The 23,763-nt window shown below is 34.3% G+C and overlaps 1 protein-coding gene across 2 annotated transcripts in view; it reads right to left on the bottom strand.

Moving 5' to 3' along the window:
* Nucleotides 1–23,763, bottom strand: part of LOC129800584 (BAI1-associated protein 3) — a 161,949-nt gene that overhangs the window by 114,935 nt on the left and 23,251 nt on the right. For both annotated transcript variants that reach the window (XM_055845074.1, XM_055845075.1), the window contains exon 3: nucleotides 8,244–8,475. In XM_055845074.1, the coding sequence (XP_055701049.1) occupies nucleotides 8,244–8,475 (232 nt within the window). The remainder of the gene's footprint in view (nucleotides 1–8,243; nucleotides 8,476–23,763) is intronic.

Raw genomic sequence — 23,763 nt, 5'->3', positions numbered from 1 at the left:
ATTTGAGAATTCTAGTAGGGGAGACCGGGGAGGTTTGGGGCAGGGATAGTGTGGGACTAGGCGATTTTTTCATTAATTTTTGAAATAAATGGGATTTATCCACCACTCAATCCTAGGCAACATTGAGATATATCTTGACTAAAAGAATGGATATCCTCAGTTTTATTGTTTTAATTCTATGAACGCTTTCTTTTAAAATTGATAAAAATTGTATTTTTTGATTTCTCAGTTTTGCTCTTTGCATTTTATATCAGCGATATATAATCAAAACTTTTTTATTTCATTAGCTAGCAGTATAATCTGGGAACATATATTTATAAAAGTTTCAGAGATTACACGCTCTTGTTTTTTACTTAAAGGTTTTAAATACCAAAACTACACGCGGGGATGTTTGGAACACCTGAATGGGGATGAATGGGACGTAGATTTTCGACAAGATTGTAGATGACGTTCAAGATTCCACTAGAACTCTCACTCTTGTGCAAACCTTAACAGGTCAGCAGTTGCCTACAGAGACTAAAAAAACCATCAATATCTTGGGAATCAATAATTTATTCTCCAGAGGATATTCGACCTTTGCCCAATCCCATTAAAAACTATTTTCTCGAAAATTTCTCGAGCAATATCCTTTACAACATTCTCTACAAGTTCTCCAGAAAAGACAAGGCCAGAGCTTATTCAGAGAAATAAGGAAAAAACAGGTAACACGCAGTTGTCGTAAAATCAAACAGGAATCCGTCAATGAGTTCAAAACTATAAGTTGCAAGAGAATCTACTCGCCTGAGGAATTTTATGATCATAATTCCAATATTTATAATAAAAAAAAACAAAGAAATGTAGATTGAAAATACTTTAAATAACTGTTTGACAATAAATGACTCTACTGTACAAATTGAATTGATATTAATTTCTAAGTATGAAAAAGAGATTAAATATTTTTATTTATATTAGAAATATTTTTAATCTAGTACTTAAAATTAATTAACGTGCTCTAATAATGCAAATTATGCGAGAAAAAACGTGTTCCAAACATCCCCTTTTGCGTCCCATACTGCCCCACATCGGAGAGGTTTGGGACAAAGCGTCAAATTAAATGTTTTATCTTCTCCAAGAAAACTAATTTGCTTTCCAAGTTCTATCGAGTACTTTTTATAAAGTCAATATCCATAAGTATCCTATAGACCGCATAAAATTGTAATATACTATCGTGATTTTTTGGAATACTGTCTCAAAGTCAAAACATGAAAAAGTGTCCCGAACCTCCCCGGTCTCCCCTATAAAATATTGAGAAAATTATAAGTATTTTACTGCTCAAACTCAAAGAATGAGCAGTATACAATCTACTTTTTGAAATTTGTTACCGATCTGGAATTTAAACGGTAATAGATATCAATTTCCGGTTGTCTGTGACTCCTTAACTCATACTGCTTCATCCCCTCCAAAACCATATTTGTTTATTTCAAAACGGGCTAGCCTAGGTCTACATTTCGTCTACAATTTTCGGCATGAAATTTTCGAAGATCAAAGTTTAATCACTCTAAAGAGTTTATTTTTCAACCGATTTGCTTAAATTTGGATTTTTTGGAAAAAAAAATATTCGGTTAAAATATTCGTAAGTTACTTCTGTTTCTTTAATATTTCATATTTATTTATAGAATAGTCTATTGGATCTTTGGATTAATAGTCTATTACATTAATAGTATTGTATTAGTACTAGTAATAGTACTATTACAATTAATAGTCTATTGGATTTAAAGTCAACGGGACTATTTAGATCCAAAGCAAAGCTAGTTTTTAATGGCATTGAATAAATGAGCAGTAAAAAGTTAAAATTGATCAGTAACAAAAATATTTGAAACAGTGATATTTTCGTCCAAATTTTGGCAAAGGGAAAATAAAGACTTTACACTTTATATGGGACTATTTTAAATGTTAAGTATGTAAAATAGGTCCATTTTTGTAATGATTTAAGGTTTTTACTGATCATAATTAGATATTTTACTGCTCATTTTTTAATTTTTTACTGCCCATTTAGAACTTTTTACTGATCATTTGTTTTTTGCCGTTTTTAATTAATTAATATCAAGAAAAATTTCATTTATCTGTAAATTCTGCCCCGGCTTTCCTTACTTAAATAAATGTTCCCAATTTTTTCGTCAACTGTGACAGTTTTTGTTTCAACTGTGACAGTTTTTTACTGTCACAGTTAGATGTCATACGGTAAAAAATATCGACTTTCAGTCCTCGGTACACCCCACCCTTCTATAAGTCGTCAATATTACCTCGAAACCTTTTTTCCCTCTATCACATCATCCCATTAAAAAAAATTAATAAAATCAATAATTAAAAATATTACTAGATTATTTCTTCATTACATAAATTCTGTTAAGAAGTAAGGCAAAATTTGTGATTTGGGATAAATTAATTTTGCAAGTTTGGACTTTGATAATGCAGTAATAATTTAGTTAGTATTTATGAAATTATTGTTAAATTACTTGTAAGATTTATTTATTTATTTATTTTTCTATAAAGACCTTTACACATTGGGAGAAGTTTTTCTCAAAAATTGCATTCTTGAAGGAAATTATCTTCACTGCTGTAGACGAAAACGTCAAAATTCTGTCAAAAATTTGATTTTTGACGAAAATTACTTCCAATGTGCATATACCTTAAGGTTACGGGAGAGTTCTACGTACACATAATTAGTTTATCAGAAATCCACATTGTCTAATTTTTAAATTTTGTCTCAATCATATTGATTTTTAAAGTTTTCTCTAGTTGAGTACCTATATTAAATGTCAAATTAAAAAATAATTCGACATTTCAAAGCTATTCGAAGCTCAATTTCGAAAAAAATCGAAACTAACAAATTTGGATGCATATTTTTCGAAAAATATGCCAATAAAATATCTGTCAAATAGTGCATTCTAAGTGACTTTTCTGCAATTTAGGAAAAGGTTTTCGAGATTCGCATACAATCTGGCTTTCAAACACTTCATATTTTTCCCATATTTCTTTTATTAATCTGACCTATTTTTTTTAGGAATTGTATGACTTAGGACTCGCTATTCAAACATAAAATATGAAGTGTTCGAAGCCAGAGTGTATGCGAAGCCTGAACTGAAAGCCTTCGAGTCTTGACACATCAGAGGATTAGAAGAGAGACGGCTTAGTTTAATTATATTCGAAATAATGGTTAAACTACTTTCCCATAATTTTCCATTAAACCGTCTCTCGGCCTAAATCGTAAGTCTGTCAAGGAGCTTCTCCAAAATTAATGTATGTATAATAATAAAAATATAAATAAATAATAATAATAAAGAATGTATTATTTGACAGATATTTTATTGGCGTCTTTTTCGAAAAATATGGAACCAAGTTTGCTACTTTCGATGTTTCTCGAAATTGAGTTTCTAGTAGCTTTGAAATGTCGAATTCTTTTCGAATAAATATCCGAAAAACCTTTTAATATCGAATGCTTCATTGCATCAATACAAGGACTTTGGAGTTTGATTTTATTGGCTGAGAAATGAGATAATCTGACGAAGAGAGGAAGTCAAAGGCATGTAGAGATCAAAGAAACATAATAATTCTGGGTGGCAGATAATCGGATTTGTGTTCAGGCTAATCGGGACCTCTGTATTTGATGCTCGCGAAGAAGACGTGCAAGAAGCTCCCTTTTGAGGGGTTGGATTTTGAAACAGATGTTGTGATGCGGGGAGTATCTAAATTTCTAAATGATCATAAAATCATTACCACTTGAGTGATTCTGATGGAATATTCTTGTACCCAAAGCCACTTGGTAGCTAACACACGCTCAAACCCCCTCCGAACCGAAATCTCTTCATTCTCTCACCAGGACATTCCTCTAACCAGGGAAGATGGAGAGGCCCATTTTTTTCTGGCCCCGGTGTAGATAGGAGATGAAGGGTGTCGAATGACGTCGAATGAATATTTCATACGACTTAATAATAATACCCCATTGAGAGACAGAGCAACAATGTGCTAGAAGCATTTTACACACCCTCTCAAGAAAATTTACGCATTATTCACACGATTGAACCACGATGGGGATTTTCTCTGGCATGGAGATGTATGTGGGAGAGGATATCCATTGAGCAATAACCAACAAGCAGTCTATCATGTTGTGAGAAAATTCCTATCTGGTTTAATTCTTGGAAGATTGAAGGTCTTTTATCCTGAGGGAAGATAGTTCAAATAAAATGGGAAAAAACTATTTAACAAACTGTCGTTCGGTAAGTTATTGAATTCCTTTCAGAGTTCTTTTTTGCAGGCAATGGCTTATACCTTTGCTTGAGAGCTTTTCCTTTGGGTACACCTTTGGAATATAAAATATTGCAATGGTGAATGAAAGTATCTAAATTTTTTCTGGGCTCTTCGTCACTCCCACGAGGTGTTTTTTAGTCAGGAATGAGGGAAAAATCCTTAAACGTATATTGAGTAAGGGTGTTATATCTTGAATATTGTAATCGTCATCGATACGAAAAAGTCGAACAATATAGGAAACAGTAAAGATCTCAAAAGAACATCTGGTTACTACTCTCGCACGACCGTCTGATTGTCAGCAATACAATCGTCACCGGAGAGAAAACGGTGACACGTAAACTGGGGTTTCCGGAAAAGTTCCATACCGAACTGGAAATTAAAGAATCGAGAGAATCAAGTTAGTATTTACATCATTCACAATTAGAGTATAAAGAATTCAAAGATCGGTTTCGAAAGCCAAAGAAAATGCATTTTTACTTCTAATCGTTCTAATCTTGTCCAATTGGTGGCTGAAGTACTTCCTCTTCGAATTTCGAAATGTTTTGAGTGTCAGTACAGTAGACTCTCTCTCAATCGGAAATATGGGGCAAAATGTCATCCGGTTTAGCGATAGAATTGAGTGTCAAAGCCTTTGTAAATTCCACAAAAAGCGCTCAATTATAAAGAATCACGATAAAATAGGAAGAACTACAGCGAATTTGAGCAAATTAGCTTCATAATTAAGCGTGAAAATTGTCAACAAAATTTGTCGCCCGATTGAAAAAGAGCCGATTGAGTGAGAGTCTACTGCAGAGGTGTGCAAGAAACCGTTGAAACCGAATTAACGCCCATTACCGAATTACACCCATTACCGTTTTTGTAAATTTGTTGTATACTTTTAGAACATTTAAACATGAATAAAAGCTAGTGATAAACCTTGCATGCAAATTCGATTTTGAACTCGAGATGAGAGGTATCATAGCAATTTAAAATCAAATTTCCGAAAAATTTGCAAACTTTTTATTTAAATCAAAATATCTAGGATGTAAATGAACTGACCAGAATCTATAGACCTAGAAGAATCTAGACCTAGAGACCAGAATCTCCCCTAGAATTTTGCCCCAAAACTTGATCTTCTCGGTTGCTCGGTAACCGAGATAATTCAATTTTTGTTTTGGAACATTTATTTTTGACCACAGCGGACATTTCATCCATGTGACGAACTACCACAAAGTCAAAGAATGATTGAATTTTGCAAGAATTTTCTTTTAAATCTTTATTTTAAATAACGTAGTCGAGTAAAAGTGGCCATATCAGTACCTGTGTACTTTCACAGCGTTATTGTGGTAAAAATATTTCTTTTTTACACTAAATCTACAAAATCGGACAGACGGAATAATCTATAGATATAGATATAAATGTCCTCCACTATGCCGAAATAATAATCAGAATCGGTTGAGCAAGAGGCGATATAATTGAGTTTAAGTAATGTGAAAATTGATTTTTCGACTGTGGCGCCCCTAGCGTGGCCCTATGAAGTTCAAATGACATAGAAAGTTGTATCCTTTTCCGAGACCTTTAATTTGCACCGTCGCTCGTAAAAATCGGTCAAATAGATCCGGAGATATGGCGGTTTGAATTTCGTGATTTTTAATCATTCATATCTCCGGTTCTATTGTAACCACAGAAAACGCATGCCACAGTCAGATAAGCATACAGAAGCCAGTCATAACATATGGTCTGGAGGGGAATTCTGTAATTTTCATGACATTGTCACGCGTGAGTTCGAAACGTAACAGTGCCATCCGAGCTTTTTTTGTCATATCATATGAGTTCGAAAATGCAATTCAATGAATTTTTAATGAAATCCCTTTACTTGATGATTTTATGAAAATACAGTACGTCTTGGTTGATTTGTTTAACAAAATTCATTGTCATTTTAATTGCCAGAAATCTCAAATATGTGACTTCTGACAATGCCACGTGAGCTGAAATGGCAATGTCACGGCTACAGAATCGCATTTTCGAAAAAGCTCTCTTGAGATTCGAACTGAATTTGTCATATGACATTGCCAGAGCGTTACAGAATTCCCCTACTGGAAACAGTACTGCTGACTCGCACTGAGGAGAAAAATCTGCCGATCTTTGCAATGAATTCCGAAGAAGGATGAACCACAAACTGGAGGAGCTTTATGCAGAGGCCAATATTCGAGCAGGAGGGAGCTAGTTCGGTCATATTTGCCGATTGCTAGAGGAGAGAATGCTCAAGAAACTGTATGAACGAAATCCGTAGGGGACGACGAGGAGGGGGAATCCCCGAACAAGTGGATCATGTGGAATGGCGAGGTGTTGTGCAGTAGGCTTTGTCTCTAAAAGGGTCGTGGCCAATTAAATACTCGTATAAGCAAGTATGGTACTTCTTAATATGATATTTTATGAATTTTCTAAATCTCGTGCGAAAATTTAGTTTTTCGAAGTTGTCTTTGATATTTTCGAACATGAACAACTTTTTGTGCAAATTAACCCATTCAGCCAATGTATCAGAAATACTTGATATAGAATGTTCATATTTTGGGATTAGTGTCGTACAGATTAATAGATGAATTTTTTGAAAAGAATTTTTTTTCTACCTATTATGGGGACGCGGGGAGCCGCCCTCAAACACGCGTCTTAACGGTCACTGAATTTAAATTCTGTGCATTAATTCATTACAAACTCTATTGATTTAGATCAATTCAATTCAAATCAGGAAAGAGGATGAAGGCCAATTTTAACAAATTCGACGGGATGTCGAATTTTCCGTCCGCCATTTTGAGCAACATTTTTGCATGACTTCCAATTGAAAGACCAAAAGAACTAAAAATTCATTCCCGACAGCAATTCGGATAAAAATTGCCCAGGAATAAATCATCTAAAATCACTCAATTTACGTATGATGTATAATACCATGGTAAGGAATGGGTTAAGTTGCATTTACTTTTTACCCAATACACTATTCGAGAATAGAACTACAACTGATGCGAATAAAAAGATTGCCATCATTTTACAGTTTCTAGCCAGAGAATTAGCGCAAAAGCCAGATTTTGGTGTGAGAGGCCTTTCTCTAAATCGATTTCTTATCACCAACTCACCATGTTATCTCACCTAAATTCTATATGGCAAAGTTTCCTGCCAAACTTTGCCGCATTCGAAAATCCCCTTTTGCTTATGTGTGGGCTTTTTGGCGCACAAATGTGAAAATTGTGAAAATTGCAATTGAGGATTTTCCTCTTGAGCCAGAAGACCAATTTAACTTTGCCTACAAGTTAAAATAAATACACACCGAAAGGCAAAAAGTCGAAAAGGAAATAATACTAAAAATATAAGTATAATAAAATTTGATGAGTTTTCTACTCATAGAGCTTTCATTCGCAAATTCTCTGTTGAATTTCATGTTCCTAAGTAACATGTCACTCAAGAATTAAATTTAGCTGCACTAATCACTATTAATACTGTGATGAATAGAAGTTTCTGAACCACAGATGTGATTCCTCTTTCGCATCTCTTATGGATGAAATATTAACAATTGGACTTTGAGTCAATTTGATGTGCAAAATGGGGATGCGGTAGCTCCTTAATGAGGTCAAATGGTGGCTTTTCAACAAACGTAGAATTCACATTTTCCCATGGAACCGCTCTTAAATTGCCAACATTACGAGGCAGTGAAGCCACTATAGTGAATAATTGTGCTATGGCAGGATATGATCGAATATGTCATCATACCGCACAAGAGACATTCCACAACATCTTAATTAGTCGATTGTATACGCCCACATAAATATGTACAACAGAGAAAATGATGTTGGAGCATTGGATGGATTGGAAGATATAGTTGGGGATGATTGAGGTGGAACGCAAACTCCCATTTCCCGGGTAAATATGGCAAAAGCAGTGACTTGTCATGGTAAATAATAGAGAAAAAAAATATAATCACTCACCCGGAAGTAGATCTTGAATCAATTTCAGGCCATGACAGTCTTCGTCTGCAGAAAGCCAATGGAGGCCGATCCGGTGGTGTGGTATGGACAGGTGAGTTCCTCTGGCGAAATGATCCAGTTCGTGGTGGTGCGAGACATTCGAGATTCCTCGACTGCCGCCTGGATGACGATTGTCCGGTGGTCTGTGGTGGTGGAGTTGCTGCTCCTGGCTGTGGTACCACCTTGGGGAAGCCTGCAAAAGGACACCAGTATCACAATTAAATTTTCCACCCACAGGACCCAACATTCATTGACAGAGATCAAAAGACGATGGAAAATTAAATTGGAAACCACACAAAAGCCACAATGCTCTAGGAAAATCTCTCTGTATCTCTCCTGTGTCATCATATTCCCAGGCAAAATGAATTGTATGAGGGGGATACGAATAACACAAAAAAAACCATAACCTTTGTTCTGAAGAGACATAAGAATTTTGAAATTTATTGTGGTTTCCACACGACAGGACACACTCCCAGAGGAGAAAAATCTTCACAGTGCGAACATGGCAGCGACATCTCATAAATTTTCTTTCAACAAATTTCATTTTAACATGACAAATTTCATTTGCAATTTACACTAGCAATTATTTAGCCTTATTGAAATTCACAGTCACAAGTGAAGTGGTTAGAAAATCGAGTAGGAATGGTTAGATGGGAAGGAATTGAGCTGTTGAACATGCAGATAAATTTGTGGTATTCTTCTTTAATAATAATTCTCATCGTTGTTTGTGTCAAATTTGCTATAGTAATGAGAAATTTATGTTATACAATTCACCAAATAGAGGGCACTATATCCAAATCAGTACTATCAAAAAACTAGTTGATTAAGAGTTAAAGGCGTCTTCTATACGGGGGGATTTCGAAATGCACTCCACTGTGCTATGCACCGGTGAGTCTCGGGCAAATCTCCCCTAGTGGTTCGTGCCTGAGATAAATTTTCTCCACCCTCTGTTATAAATTCTCCAAGTGTGCTCTAACTAAAATAGATAGTCTGGAAGACTTTCTATTTTATTTCGAAACGTTTCGAACGTCAATCACATAGTGTTTTACAATCAAAAAATTTGTTAAAGATAGGTAAAGTTAATTTTTATACCTGGTGACGAACAGTTCATAAGGAAGAGGAGATGGGGCATACATCCTCTATGCCAAAACCGTCCTACCGCAGGATTTTATGCTAATATTGTTGCTCAATTAAGACAATATAGTAAGTTTTCATTTTCCTATAAATCAACTTTAACAATTCGACCATTAATGAAGATTAAACGATGCATTCGGAAGAGTGATCGATATTGTGTCCCTTTTCATCTGCTTTTCGACTCTTGATAACTTTGAAAATAGTTTACGAGAAAAACATCTCTTGAAATACAGAAGTTTTAAAATCGCATGAAATGTCAAAATATTCGAACATAAACAAATTGAGCTTTCGAAGAGGGAGATTTTAAGCGCCGAAAGATAGGCAAAAATGCACCGGTCTAAAGCTCAGTGGGGGATTTTTGAGTCAAAATGGCGGCTTTGAAATAAAATTCCCCCATTTAGATGCTCCCAAATTTGATATTTTCAAGATTTTTCCTTCAAAATGAATGACTAGTGTACTTGTGTTTCATTCACAGCTTTGAAGATCGGTTTCGAATTTCGAAAGCCATAGAAAAGACATTTTTAATTCTTGTTTCGTTCGCGTGATGGCTGAAATCTTTCCTGTTCGAATTTCGAAGTAGCTTAAATGTCAATCTGCACTTTATTGTGAGGAAAATCAAAGCAATATGCCTCATTATATCCCATTCCTCTATCACTGTGTCACTTTTTTTACAGCTTCTTAGTGAGATATTTCATTACATTTTTACCATCTTGTGCAAAAATTTGGTTTGAAATTCGAAGTTTGGATTTTTCGAACATCAACGACTTTTTGTGCAAACAGAATCTTATTTACTTATTATTTAAGACACTATTGCAATCGAGCTAAGAATGCATTTGCATTAGGAAGTTACAGTATAGGGCACAATCACATTGACAGTAAAATGCTCACCATCACCGTCAGAGCCTCACTGTATTTCGTTAATTTACGCATTTTCATTGCAATTCTTATGCAAATTCTCCCTTATCTCATACTCGATAGCACTAGGTGAAAATTATATTAAAAAAACTGAAGAAATAAAACGGAAATGCGATGAACGATGAGCAAAAAAGCTAATCGTACAGTTTTTTGCTCACCGTTTATCGTATTTTTGTTTTATTTCCTTAATTTTCTTATATTATTTTCACCTAGTGCCGTGTAACTGAGTATATAAGGTGGTAATACGATAATTGAGAATTTGAATAAGAATTGCAATGAAAATGCGTAAATTAAAGAAATACGGTGAGCATTTTACTGTCAATGTGGTTCTGCCCTTATTTGGTAAACATAACAAAAGTCGAATTGTTTAAAAGTGTCTTGGATAAAATTAATTTTCTTGGTGAAAATTAATGATATACTGTTTCAAGGTGTTAAAGAAGTTACTCAATGATTACTAAGCGATCTAGGCAGTTTTACTGAGACAGGAATTTTACAAACGCAACGTTGATTTGATTTTCTAACAACATTGTGAAGATACTCGCTGTTGCCAACTCTAGAACTTCGAAATTTGAACAGAAGATCACGTAGCCTCTTCATTAAAATATGTAGAAATTAAAATGCTTTTCTTCTGTTTTTTAAATCGATATTCATTTTTTCTCTTGAACAAATTTAGAATATATTTCATATATATCACATATAGAGTGAAATTTCCAAATCTAATTAACCAAATACAATGTCATTTAGCCGAGACATTTTCGAAAATAGTTAGGTCCTTAACACACTTACGACTTGAGTCAAAAGACAGCTTAGTAGAAAATAATCGAAATGTATTTTAACCATTATTTCGAATATAATTACGCTAAGCCGTCTCTCAGTTAATTCTTAAGTATGTCAAAGTCCTTTGACAGGTTCCTTAGGATCAATAATATTCTTTATGATTTGAATGCTCTATCTTATTGATGTTTACATTGTGCGTACACGTACCGATTCAAAGGTACATCAGAGAAAACTTACTTAAAAATCCGTTGTAACTCCAAAGATTCAAACCGACGCATTGTAAAAAAATGAATAAGATCATGGAAAGGACATTTATTTCAATGAAATTGAAAGTCAAACGTTCTGGTATCATCGATTTCTAGAAAACTATATAAACATTTACTTTTTTTTAGAGATCGTTTATGTATAATTTTTGACATTCTTGATCATTGAAATGTCAACAAACCCAAAATTTCGAAACTGAAGAACACCCAGCGATAAAGCGGTGAATATGTTAACTTCAATTTTTAGATTTCCGGTCGATTTTCGAATAGCTGTAGTTTGGCTTTGAAGTGTCTCTGTCTCTTCGAAAAGTTAGGGGAATGTAGGCATGGTTCGCATAGAGTGAACCTTCAAACAACGCAAATTTTCTCTTCGTTTACAAATAGCTAGTTCGTCATTTCTTAGCCATAACATAGATAAATTATTAGGCTCATGAATCGAGATTAAAAATTGTAAGTCAGCACTTTGCAAACAAAGAGAAAATTCACATCGTTCGAAGGTTTACTCTGTGCGAACCATGCCTACATTCCCCTATTATGGAAGAGACTTTATGTGTCTTACTTAAGCGTTTTCCGATTTTGATAAAAATATTTTTTTTTCCTGGAGCTTTAAAGGGGATTCGGATTGGGAATACTTGCATCACAGAGCGAGTGCTCTACCATTTGACCCATTCCTCTCATTCCGTATTAATCTTCCCGATTTAAGAGTTCTCTCCGGTTGAGGTTTTTTCTGTACCGATTCGATGGTAAATTAGAGAGAGCTTACCTAAAAATACATTGGAAGTTCAAAAATTTAAACTGACTTGCACAAAAGTAAACAAGTTCATGATAAGGACATTTATTTTAAAGAAAATGCAGTTCAAAGGTTCTTCTATTCTGGTAGAACAATCAGCGCTAAAGCGACGAATACGTGAACTTACAGTTTAGGCTTCCGGTATATTTTCGAATAGGTTTAACTCGTCTTTGGACTGGCTTTGTCTCTTCGAAAGCTTATTATAAAGCTATTAAGTGTTCTGTCCCAAAACTCCCCTATCTTAAAAATCTCCATTTTTGAGGCATTCAGAAGCTCCAGTGAATTTTGAAGAAGTAGCATAGAAAACTTTTCAGATACTTCTCGAAGGTATGTGTCTCGGCTAACTATTTTTTTTTTATATTTCAAACGGTCATTGTTTCAATTATAATCTACAGCCTTCAACTCTGACTGAACAATCTTGTACAATTTCATTTTATGAGACCTTCTTGAGACACACAGAGCATTTTCCACATCAGACAATAAATCGACACGAGAAGCAAATTAACGCTGACGAGGCGAAAGATACGCGTGAAGTAGGTAAGGAAAGGATCACATATATGAAAAGGGAGAGTATTCTTCACAAGTAGGTGAACTGATAAAAGGCCATATATTGAGACACTTCTCGCCACTTCTTTTCATCTCATCATCGTCTTTCTGAGAGATCATTCAAATGAGAATTCACACAATTATCTGTAAAAGCTCCCTTGTTGTACGTTGTACGTTCTAAATATACGCAACATGAAGAACCTCTACCAAGATCCTTCTCACAGGGATTTTATAGTTAAAAGAAAAATTTTCTAATTGGGAATAGGAAGTTTTCCATCGTGATGGTACAATGTAGGGTCGAAGGAACACTTTTTCGACAGGGAACCCTACACTGAGAGAAATCCGAAAATGTTAAAATAACATTCCGGAAATGTTAATTTTACCTTGCAGTATTGATCCGAAATCGGTGTAAATATTATGCTTTTTAGGTGTATTAGGGGTTAAAGTCACCCTTTTTCATGTTAATTTTACCCTTAAAAAAAAGTGTAAAATGAACATTAAAAAATGTTGATATATTTTTACACCTAAAAAGTGTTAAAATTATAAGGAAAAAAGTTAATCGCACCCCCATTTTTTTCTCAGTGTATTGACACATTTGTCAAAATCCTGAAATTTATTTAAAGTGTTTAATAAAATGTAAATAACATGACATTTTTTTCATAGTCTACTTTTTCTGATAAGGATAGGTGTTCAAATTTCGTATTCCAAATGGTACAGTGCAGGGTGTCAATAAGTCCTTACACGATTTCTTAAAGTGTCAATAGGTGTTCCTTTTACCCTATATTGCTTGATGTAAACATTTGAATGAAACATACATGAAGGGTGGCAAAAAGTGAAGTTTTGATTTAAATTTAAAGGGGTTTAACCCAACTTCCATATCAAAGTCGTATATGTACGAAATGTCTCCTCATCATTCCGTAATTGCGCACCATAAAAAATCACCCGACCAGCATATGATACCAAGCGACATATGAAACGTGCTTGAGGGATGTGTTTTAGAGACCACCCCTCTAGGAAAATCACATCATATTTTCATGCAACACAACAACCATAACACGGAATATTTATTACGGAGATGCTAAAAAAAATTCTGTAAAATTCTCCATCTAACTCAATTATCAACATTTTTCATACAGAAAATCATCAAGTTTAACATGACATTTTAACTCGAAATAGTTACATTTTCCTCAAGGACTCATAATGTTGTTACACAGTCATGTTAACATTACATTACATTTGTATTTATTTGTCTAATTAATGGCAAGTATCATTAAGTGAGATTGCAGTAAACATCTAAACAAACATCAAATAAAACAAATAACTTAAGGCTGAATCTAGTATTACTTCAAATTTTAAACGAATGCAGGAAAATTTAATATAAATTTTAAGTAAAATCTAGGAAATAAGAAGTCATTGGATGTGAATACAAGTAGATTTTGATTCTCCAATAGTGTCTTGGATAAAAGGTATATGGAACTCTATTTGCACAAGAAGTCGTTGATATTCGAAGAATTCAAATTCAATTTCGAATTTTCATACTAAATTTTCGAACAAGGTGGGGAAAATTTATCAAATATTACACTAAAAAGCTGACAAAAGAGTTACTCAGTGATTATGAACCGATTAAATAATGGGACAAGAACAGTAAGCGTCGTTGTTTTGTTTTTTTCCTCACAGCTCTCTCTCTCTCTTCTTTTTATGTTTCGGCTGTCAGACTCAATCTTTCCGTACAGAAGTAGATCTTGAAAAATTCGAAAATCTATTTGAAGATCCAAAAAAGAGACTTTCTTACTTCTTAATACTTTCGTAAGGTGGCGGAAGTTACATCCTGTTCGAATTTCGAAGTGCTCAAGTGTCAAAATGTGACGGTCTTCACTTTGTTCTGAGGAAAAAAACTGAACAACGACGTTTACTGTTCTCGCCCCAGTATTTAATCACTTCATAATCACTGAATAACCCTTTTTATTGTGATATTTGATAAATTTTCCCCACCTTGTTCGAAAATTTAGTAGGAAAATTCGAAATTCAATTTGAATTCTTCGAACTTCAACGACTTTTTGTGCAAATAGAGTTCCATTTACCTTTCATCCAAGACACTATTGGAGAATCAAAATCTACTTGTGATCGGGCTCAATCAGGTCCATATAGCCAAAGGTTTCCTCCTCCTCACAGCAATGTGAAGACCGTCGCATTTTGACACTTGAGCTCTTCGAAATTCGAACTAGGATGTACTTCTGCTACCTTCCGAAAGTATCAGGAAGTAAGAAAGTCTCTTTTTTAGTTTTTCAAATAGATTTTCGAATGGCTTTTCTCTTTGCCAAACTCTACTTCAGTACGGAAAGATTATGGAACAAGCTAGAGTTTGATTCTCTCAAAGTGTCTCGGCTAAAAGGTAAACATGTTTCTATGTCCACAAATGTTCGTTGCTATTCAAAAATTCATACACAATTTCAAGTTTTCATAATAAAAATTCATGTTATGATTTTTTTTTAAATAAAATTATATAGTATATGGAATCCGGCCGATAACTTGATGATAATAGAGAAAACACGGAAATTGCGACCTGGTTCTTCTCCTCCTTTATTTTCTAGCCAACGTTTCGGAACTTGATGGCTCCTTCCTCAGGTATGAAAATGACTTCCCAGTCTGACCACCTTCATGTGTACATCGTCCAGTGAAGTAAAAGTGATAGTGAAAAAATTCCCTGATACCCTTTTCCCACCAATTTTCATACCTGAGGAAGGAGCCATCAAGCTCCGAAACGTTGGCTAGAAAATAAAGTAGGAGAAGAACCAGGTCGAAATTTCCGTGTTTTCTCTATCATAAAATGATACATAAAGAGATCTCTCTTTGTGAGAAAACAAATGCTTTGTCATATTAACTGATTTTTATATAAATAAACGTTTTTGAAACCCCAATCGCCTCAATACTGTTATTGTATATTTATGTTAAATTTATTGCACAATTTCTTTGTCTTTCCAGTTATAAAATTTTTTGTTGATAGGGTGGAGTAACCACTTATCGCCACTTTTAGGAAAAAGTGAAATTAATTGTATTATAACTTTTGACCCCTTATCAGATAACTCAAATTTGACACAAAGCTACTTAGATATATTGGCTCTAGATTCTTCAAAACAATTGTCCTACAATTAACCGCGGGAGTACAAAAAAACTGATTTTTATTAACAATGCAAAAATAACCACTTCGTCGCCACTTTTTACCACTTTTCGCCAGTTCTGTAACCACTTCTCGCCACTCACTTGGAAACGTTCAAACTCGATTATTTTGAGCAATATTACATTGGTAAAAATAAAATGGTCAAATTGGCTCTTTTCAACAAAAATGGATCATATTTGACCTTTTGAAAGGTTCACTTGAATCTTTTGAAATTTTGTAAGCATGTTTATCACGATAAATCGTGTTTTATCGTAAATTTATTGCTCTTATCGTATTTCTCTCATCTAAGAACACCTCTCATTGAACACCAAAGGTGACTTTTTCATTGTTTTTATTCGTTTATTTCGGAGATAAATAGGTGTCAAAACAGTGACCCTTTCAAAGGGTCATCGGTGACCTTTTTATTTTTACCTCATGATCACCTTATTATTACTCACATTAAATGATTTTTCTTCACTTTTATTTGAGAAATCAAATTATTGGACTATTTCAGAAAGTAAACAAAGCAGATTTGACAACTGAGAATCTATGAAGTTAAGTTGACGTCGTCTGTTGGAAAGCTATGGCGACAGGTGGCGAATCAATTCCAGAATATTACCACTTTCCGCCATGGCTCATTTTTACATAAAAAAAATATGAAATTAAATATTAACTATTAAATATTAATACAAATTCTATGTATTCGTCAAATGCAATTAAATGTTCAATAGACAAATTATTGATTCAAAATCGGAAATTTTGTTCTATAAAAGTTTCATGACACTTACTATATTTGGTAAGAAATATTGGATTCGATGCACTTGCTTAAAATATTCCTCTAAAAAATGCTCAAACATTTAAATTCAAAACAAAAAATGAGTGTTTTTCGACTCTATACGTAGCAGCAATAAAATACAAGTAACTTTGCGGCTCATTTATTTCATAAATCGTGAAAAATAACGATTTCAATATAAGTGGCGAGAGGTTGGGCACTGGCCAGAAGTGGTGATTCCACCATACCTCCTTAAAAATATCAAACAAATCAATATTAAATCGATTTATTAATTCATTGTATGGCACCACAAGAGGTGCGGCCTATCTTGATGTCAATTGTAGGCAGTATGTAATTATTGTCATTGAACACCAAATATACTACGCCCTTTTCAAAACAAACTTTATGAAGGGGAAACTGGGGCAGTAGTAAACACAGTGTAGGGGAAACTGGGGCACCACCAAACATGGGGTACCACCAAACACTAATTTTTATTTCTAAACTACTTGGACTATCTCGACCATTCCTTCAGTGGACAAGCATCCCTATAGTGCTTATAAATTCCTATAGGCCTTATCCTCTGAAGTCGAATATCCTATTAAAAAATCGCACTGTTTGGTGGTACCCCGTGTTTGGTGGTGCCCCAGTTTCCTCCAGTTGTAAACAATGCCGTTTTCTTAATTAGACATTAGTAGACTTCAGAAGACTAGACATATATGAACTTATGGATTGTACAGGGATCCTTGTACCCTAGATAAACGTGAGTCCAAGTAGTGTAGACATAAAATTCAGTGTTTACAACTACCCCGTGTTTACTACTGCTCCAGTTTCTCCTAGTAGAATCAATTGAATATTATTTTTTCAAAAGTCCTAAATTTTCCCATTACTTTAATAAATATTATGAGATGGATAAATTAGATGGTATTGTTAAGACGTATCTAAAGAATACAGACAGACGACTTTTTGGTCGACTTCCTGCCGATGCGTCAGGGGAGCAATCCGTTCAGAAAAAAAAAACAGAAACCAAAAACGGCAAAACTTAATGATGTCATCCCTGTCCTGAAAATATTGCATCCTCTGACGCATCCGGAGGGAATACTCCTTGATTTTCTTGTAGTATTAATAGAGTAGTATTAATATTGTACAAAGTTTCCCCAACCACTTTTTTTTTAAGATTTAATTCTTGATATCTCTTAATGTCACAAGTGAATCATCAATAAAAGGTGAGATGGTTATGAAAATTCGATATAAGGAACAAAGCATTTCTTTTTTGCACTAAAATGCAGAGCTAGTACTTAAAACCAAGAGGCAGATAATGTGGTTGGAAGTGGTGTACAGATATTGCAGATTTATCATGTAAAAAGTTTGAAAGTTCTGAAGAAGTATCATGACGATGTTGTGTACGTGGTACACTCTATTCCCATAATGTCTAACCCTTCGCTAATAACAAAAATACGATATACTTTTATTAATATAATCGAACACTTGTACCAATAAACTATGAACGAAAGCAATAAAATAGAACAAGATCTATAAAAAGGAGCTATAAAAATCTATCCGACATGTTAGCACTCTCAACAGAACCTCTCCAAAGTTAAAATTCTCTATACAGAAGAGTTTACAGAATCCGTTTCGGTCACTTAAACACTGAAAAGGTCTCTTGGGAATATTAATATTATATCCTTCTTGGAATATCCTTAGGTCCCTGAAAAAATTTCTAAGAACCATCTCTGTGTTATCAAAAAATTTCCTCATGGTGGAGAATTACTTTTTTTTCCTAGATCCCACGTAAAAGAAAATTCCCTTAAAAGCGAAAATCCGATTGAATGTTCCACCGAAAAAAATATAATCCACTCAGTGACGCTGAAGGACACGATTCTACCACCCTCTTAATTGCTGATTCGTGGGATGAAAATGGTGAAAATGGTGAGGAAAGTAAAAATTGGCAAAAAAAGGAGAAAATACCAATGCTCCCTGGGCATCCCCATCGTGCCTTAAATACTTAAAAGCAGTCAATGGAGATTTGTCTCATGCTGAGTGTCATCTAATTTCAACATTGAACACCATTTTCCTTTCACTGTGAATTTGTGTTTCTCCACGGGAGATTTCTTCCTTGGTACGTAATTCCCCACAAAAACCCCAACCCACGCACCCCGTCACCTTTTTTTCCACCCCCAACCTCTGCTATTTTATTGATTTCGTCCCGTCAATTACTAAAAACCCAAGAAGCACCACAACCTTATTAATAAACTATTACAACATCTCTATATTTCACCAAAAAAAAAACGAGTGAAAAATTTCCAGCTGAAAACATCCTATCCACTTCCTCGTGCAATATTGCATTTAATATTGCTATAATTTAATATTTCCTCACTTGAATTTATTGTATTTGAAATTTTCTCCTCCATCTGTCCACAACCACATCCGGAAAATGCTTTTCCATGCTATTTCCCCATACAACTTGCTACACTATCTCCTTGTGCTATGTTTTTGTTCCCTTGGTCAAATTGATCGAAGAGAAGTGAAATTGAGCGTTAGATGGGGAAACCAAAAGTACAACAACACAATATACCAATTGAATTGCTCCGGATTCTTGTGATGGAACAAGAACACAAATTTTATGTAATAACAGATATTGCACGTTTTCAATAAGGCTGGCACAAAGCATTAAAACTACATTACATTTACATCATTCTAACCTTTTGTTGCTGGATTTCAATGCCCTTGTTTCAAGAGCTAGGGTAGACTTTGTTAAGTACTACCGATATATGGTAAGATGTACCAGTTCATATTAAATCAAGGAGGTGGTTCTACAACAAACAATTGTTTTGTACCTAAAGATTAATTTTACCAACTTAAACAGAGAGCAATATATACCCAAGTAGCAAAAACTGGTCTTCACGACGTAAATTTCAATTAGTTAATCTTACCGTACAGAAGTAGAGTTTGACAAAGAGAAAAGCCATTCGAAAATCTATTTGAAAAGCCAAAAAGAGACTTTCTTACTTCTTGATACTTTCGCAAGGTAGCTGAAGTATATCCTAGTTCGAATTTTGTAGTGCTAAGTGTCAAAATGCGATGGTCTTCACATCGTTGTGAAGAAAAAACAGAACAACGCCGCTTTTGCTAACCATAAATTGCTGAATTTTGCTAACCTTAAAACAACACTCGCGAAGCAATGCCCTTTCCATATATTTGGTTAGCACATTTTGTTCAAGAACTGCTAACCGGTTAGCATACTTTTGCTAACCAGTGAAAGTAGCTAAAGTGAAAGTTTGCTGGAATATTTCAAAAAAATTTATATTCCAAACACAGGATTGATATACAGTGGCAGCCAAAATAATAGAATCAGCTGCGCAAAGACCACTATTTTACCTTTACCATTATTGTTTATTCCAATTCGTAGAAATAATTTTAATATAAGAAATGTTCGAATAATTATCTTATGTCAAATAAGTATTTTTTTGGCCGCTAGAGGTCTCTATTTTTCACAGAATGCATCAATAGTGAAATTTCGTTTGAACAAACCGATAGGACCACTTTCATTTAAATTAAAGAATATGGTCAATAAATCGAATAAGTTTAAATAAAGCCATATTTAGAAACCATAAATGACAGTTTACTTTTTTTTTTTGGCCGAACTGAATTTCACTATTGACCTATTTTGTGTAAAATAGAGACCTCTAGCAGCCAAAACAATCCTTAGGCGTCTTCTATACGGGGGTATTTCGAAATGCACCCCACTGTGCTATGCACCGGTGAGTCTCGGGAAATCTCCCCTAGTGGTTCATTCCTGAGATAAATTTTCTCCACCCTCGTTATAAATTCTCCAAGTGTACTCTAACTAAAATAGATAGTTTGAAAGACTTTCTATTTTATTTCGAAACGTTTCAAACGTCAATCACACAATGTTTTAGAATCAAAGAATTTGTTAAAGATACGTAAAGTTAATATTTATGCCTGGTGACGAATACTTTATAAGGAAGAGGAGTTGGGGCACACATCCTCTATAACAAAACCGTCCTACCGCAGGATTTTATGCCACTATTTTTGCTAAATTAAGATAACATAGTAAGTTATAATTTTTCTATAAATCAATTTTGTTCATACACATAAGGGTCTTTAAGTTTCTAGAAATTAGTTGAATATCACTTTTCAGCTGACAAATTCCATAACTACGTAAGGATGTCTATTTAACAATTCGACCATATTCCAATGAAGATTAAACGATACATTCAGAAGAGTGATCGATACCGTTTCCCTATTTCACCAGCTTTACGACTCTTGATAACTTTGAAAATAGTTCACGAGAGAAATATCTCTTGAAAAACAAAAAAAAATTAAAACCGCTTGAAAGGTCAAAATATTCGAACATAAACAAATAAAGCTTTCGAAGAGGGAGATTTGAAGCGCCGAAAGATAGACAAAAATGCACCGGTCTAAAGCTCAGTAGGGGACCTTTGTGTCAAAATGGCAGTTTCGAAATAAAATCCCCCCGTTTAGATGCTCCCTTACTCTACGATTCTAATAATTTAAAAATTTCTACTTAAGAACATAAAAGTCGATGAATAAAAAAAAGTAAGATGTCCAAAAAAAAAGTTTCTTGCACAAATTATACCATTTGAGTTCCTCTAACGAACAGTCCATGTGCGAGAAAAGTGGGACACTCCTGGTCCCAGAAGTAGATGGCGAAAAAAGACGTTGCAAAATGTGTTTTCTTCGACATAAATGGTTCTGGATGACCATGGTTTATCCATAGCAGATTAAGTATACCAGATTCTAAAAGCTTATGAACCAAGCTTTTCAACAATAGTTCACTCATCCAATTATATTCATCAGGAGCTGAGATATACCACTCCAAACTTTCAACCTCTTCTACTGACAGAATATATGTGCTCATCTAATATATAATATATATAAATCTTTTTCGAAAATACAATTATATAACCGTGGCATTCCCAGTTTGAGCTCATGTGGCAATGATAAAAGTCACATATATGTGAGATTTCTAGAAATTTAAATTACAATGCAAATTTATTTAAAAAAAAGTCGGCCAATTTTTGACCAAGACTGACTATTTATGTAAAATGTTACAAATTAAAATGTTTACAAAATTACTTATTATTAAGTATATCGAGTAAACAGACTTTCATAAAAAATAATTGAGTTCTTTTTCGAACTCAATTGACATGAGAAAAATGGCTCGATTGGCTTTGTCATGTTTTGAACTCATGTGTGACAATGCCATAAAAATTATAGAATTCCCCGATAGAGGTCTTTATGCCTTTCCATCACGCAAACAACATGATACTAGTATTACGTACAACTTTACATGATATTTATATTAAATACAACTTTCCTCACAAATTTATGACTCCTACACACTAGAAAAAATTATATCCATATTTTAACAATTTTTTAACCTCCTAGTGCGGTCCTTAAAACAACTTCGATAGTAAATGAAAGATTTATTAGACTTTCTATTTTAGCCGAGACACACTTGAGTGTACTATGACAGTCCTCTGAGAGATTTTATTACAGAAACAAACCACAAGGGGATATTTTCCAAGGCTCACCCCCCGTCAAATAATTTCGTCAGATATCTTTCAGATTTCCGCAGAAAATATCTACACCTCTGCTGAAAATCTGCCGAGAAATCTGTAGATATTCCTACGAATTTTATTTGGGCTTGGGACAAAATTCGTTAGATTTTTTTGCAGATTTTCTGACGAATGCTGGTGCATACTCTGACGAATTTCTGTAGATATTTTGCCGATTTTCTGCAGATTTTTTTTCTACTTTCCAGACTTTCCAGACAGCTGTGTCTGAAAAGATGGAATATTTTTCACTGAAGTTTGCAAAATTCAATAGAGTCATTCTTGGTGATATCACAGTGTTTATATAAAATAAAGAATTCTGCGACTCCGTGTTATATAAGTAGAGTATAGTGAAGTGAAAACTTTAAACAGAGTGTCGATCTAAATTTCGTGTTTTTAAATCATTTCATGGGCGATTTTCAAGAAATTAGTATTTTTGTCTTGAATCTTTTTACTCATCTAAAATGTTTGATCGGTAATGCTTGTTAAGCAGAGCATACCATTTTCTTTGTAACTTCTACAGTTTATTCATAAATCAACAATATTTTTGTTGAGAAAATGGAGACTATGCAGATTTTTTATGCAGAAATTCTGCCGAGAATCTGCAGATTTTCGGAGGAATTTCTGCCGAAAATCTACAGATTTTCTATGAATATACTAGAATATACCGTTACAATTCAAAAAACCTCCGAGCAAAATCGGCAGGTAGAGCAATGATTTGACGGGCCTTGCTTTGAAAAGAGCAAGTGTTTGAGCATATCGAAAAGTCTTTTATTACTTCTTCATCCCTTTATACCAATTTTGATGTAGGAAAAAATCTCAAAAGCTGATTTAGAGCTTTATCTGTTTGCAAAGTCTTCTTGCTGAGTAATTAGACTTTTGCATTATGCCAACAATTTTTTTTCCAGTGTATACAAGGAAATCACTTAAATTGCTTGAAGGTATATTTTTTTTTGGGGGGAGGACTATTGCAAAAAAAAAGGAAAGCCCTCATAGAAAGTTCTTAAGAGGGGACAACAAAGTTCAACAGAAGTGAGTCTAAATGGCGGAAAAAAGAGGATGTTGATCCAAATGAAGGGAAAAAATGTTGAATAAAAAAAAAGCAGAATATCTGAAGGAGATATGATGGAGGAGTCTCCTGAGAATCGCATTGAATGTTAAAGGGGGTAGAATGGTAGATTCTTTCGTTGTTTCTTCCCTCCCGGAGGATGTATTTTTATTTCATGGGGATTTTCCTGTAGCAAGTGTAATGTCCCCCTCGGTTGATATCATTGGGAATACGAACAAATGTTGCTGGAGATGTTAAGGTTAGGAGATAGATCAAGAGAGGATAGAGTCAATACCACAATGCGTGCTTGTCTTTGGGAAAATCAATGGACGGATATTGAACTCCTCTAATTACTTCCTGATGGCATTGAGATTTTCCAAACAATTTTCCCCCCATCAGCCTCCAAAAAAAAACAAACATTCGAAAAAGGGGGGTCCATCGTCGAACTAATTTTAGACCATGGAAGCTTTTCCCGCCCAAAT

Source organism: Phlebotomus papatasi, chromosome 2 (assembly GCF_024763615.1).
Source record: "Phlebotomus papatasi isolate M1 chromosome 2, Ppap_2.1, whole genome shotgun sequence".
NCBI lineage: Eukaryota > Metazoa > Arthropoda > Insecta > Diptera > Psychodidae > Phlebotomus > Phlebotomus papatasi.
Note: the sequence above shows the minus strand (reverse complement) of the source record. Positions and strands in the feature narration are given on the sequence as shown.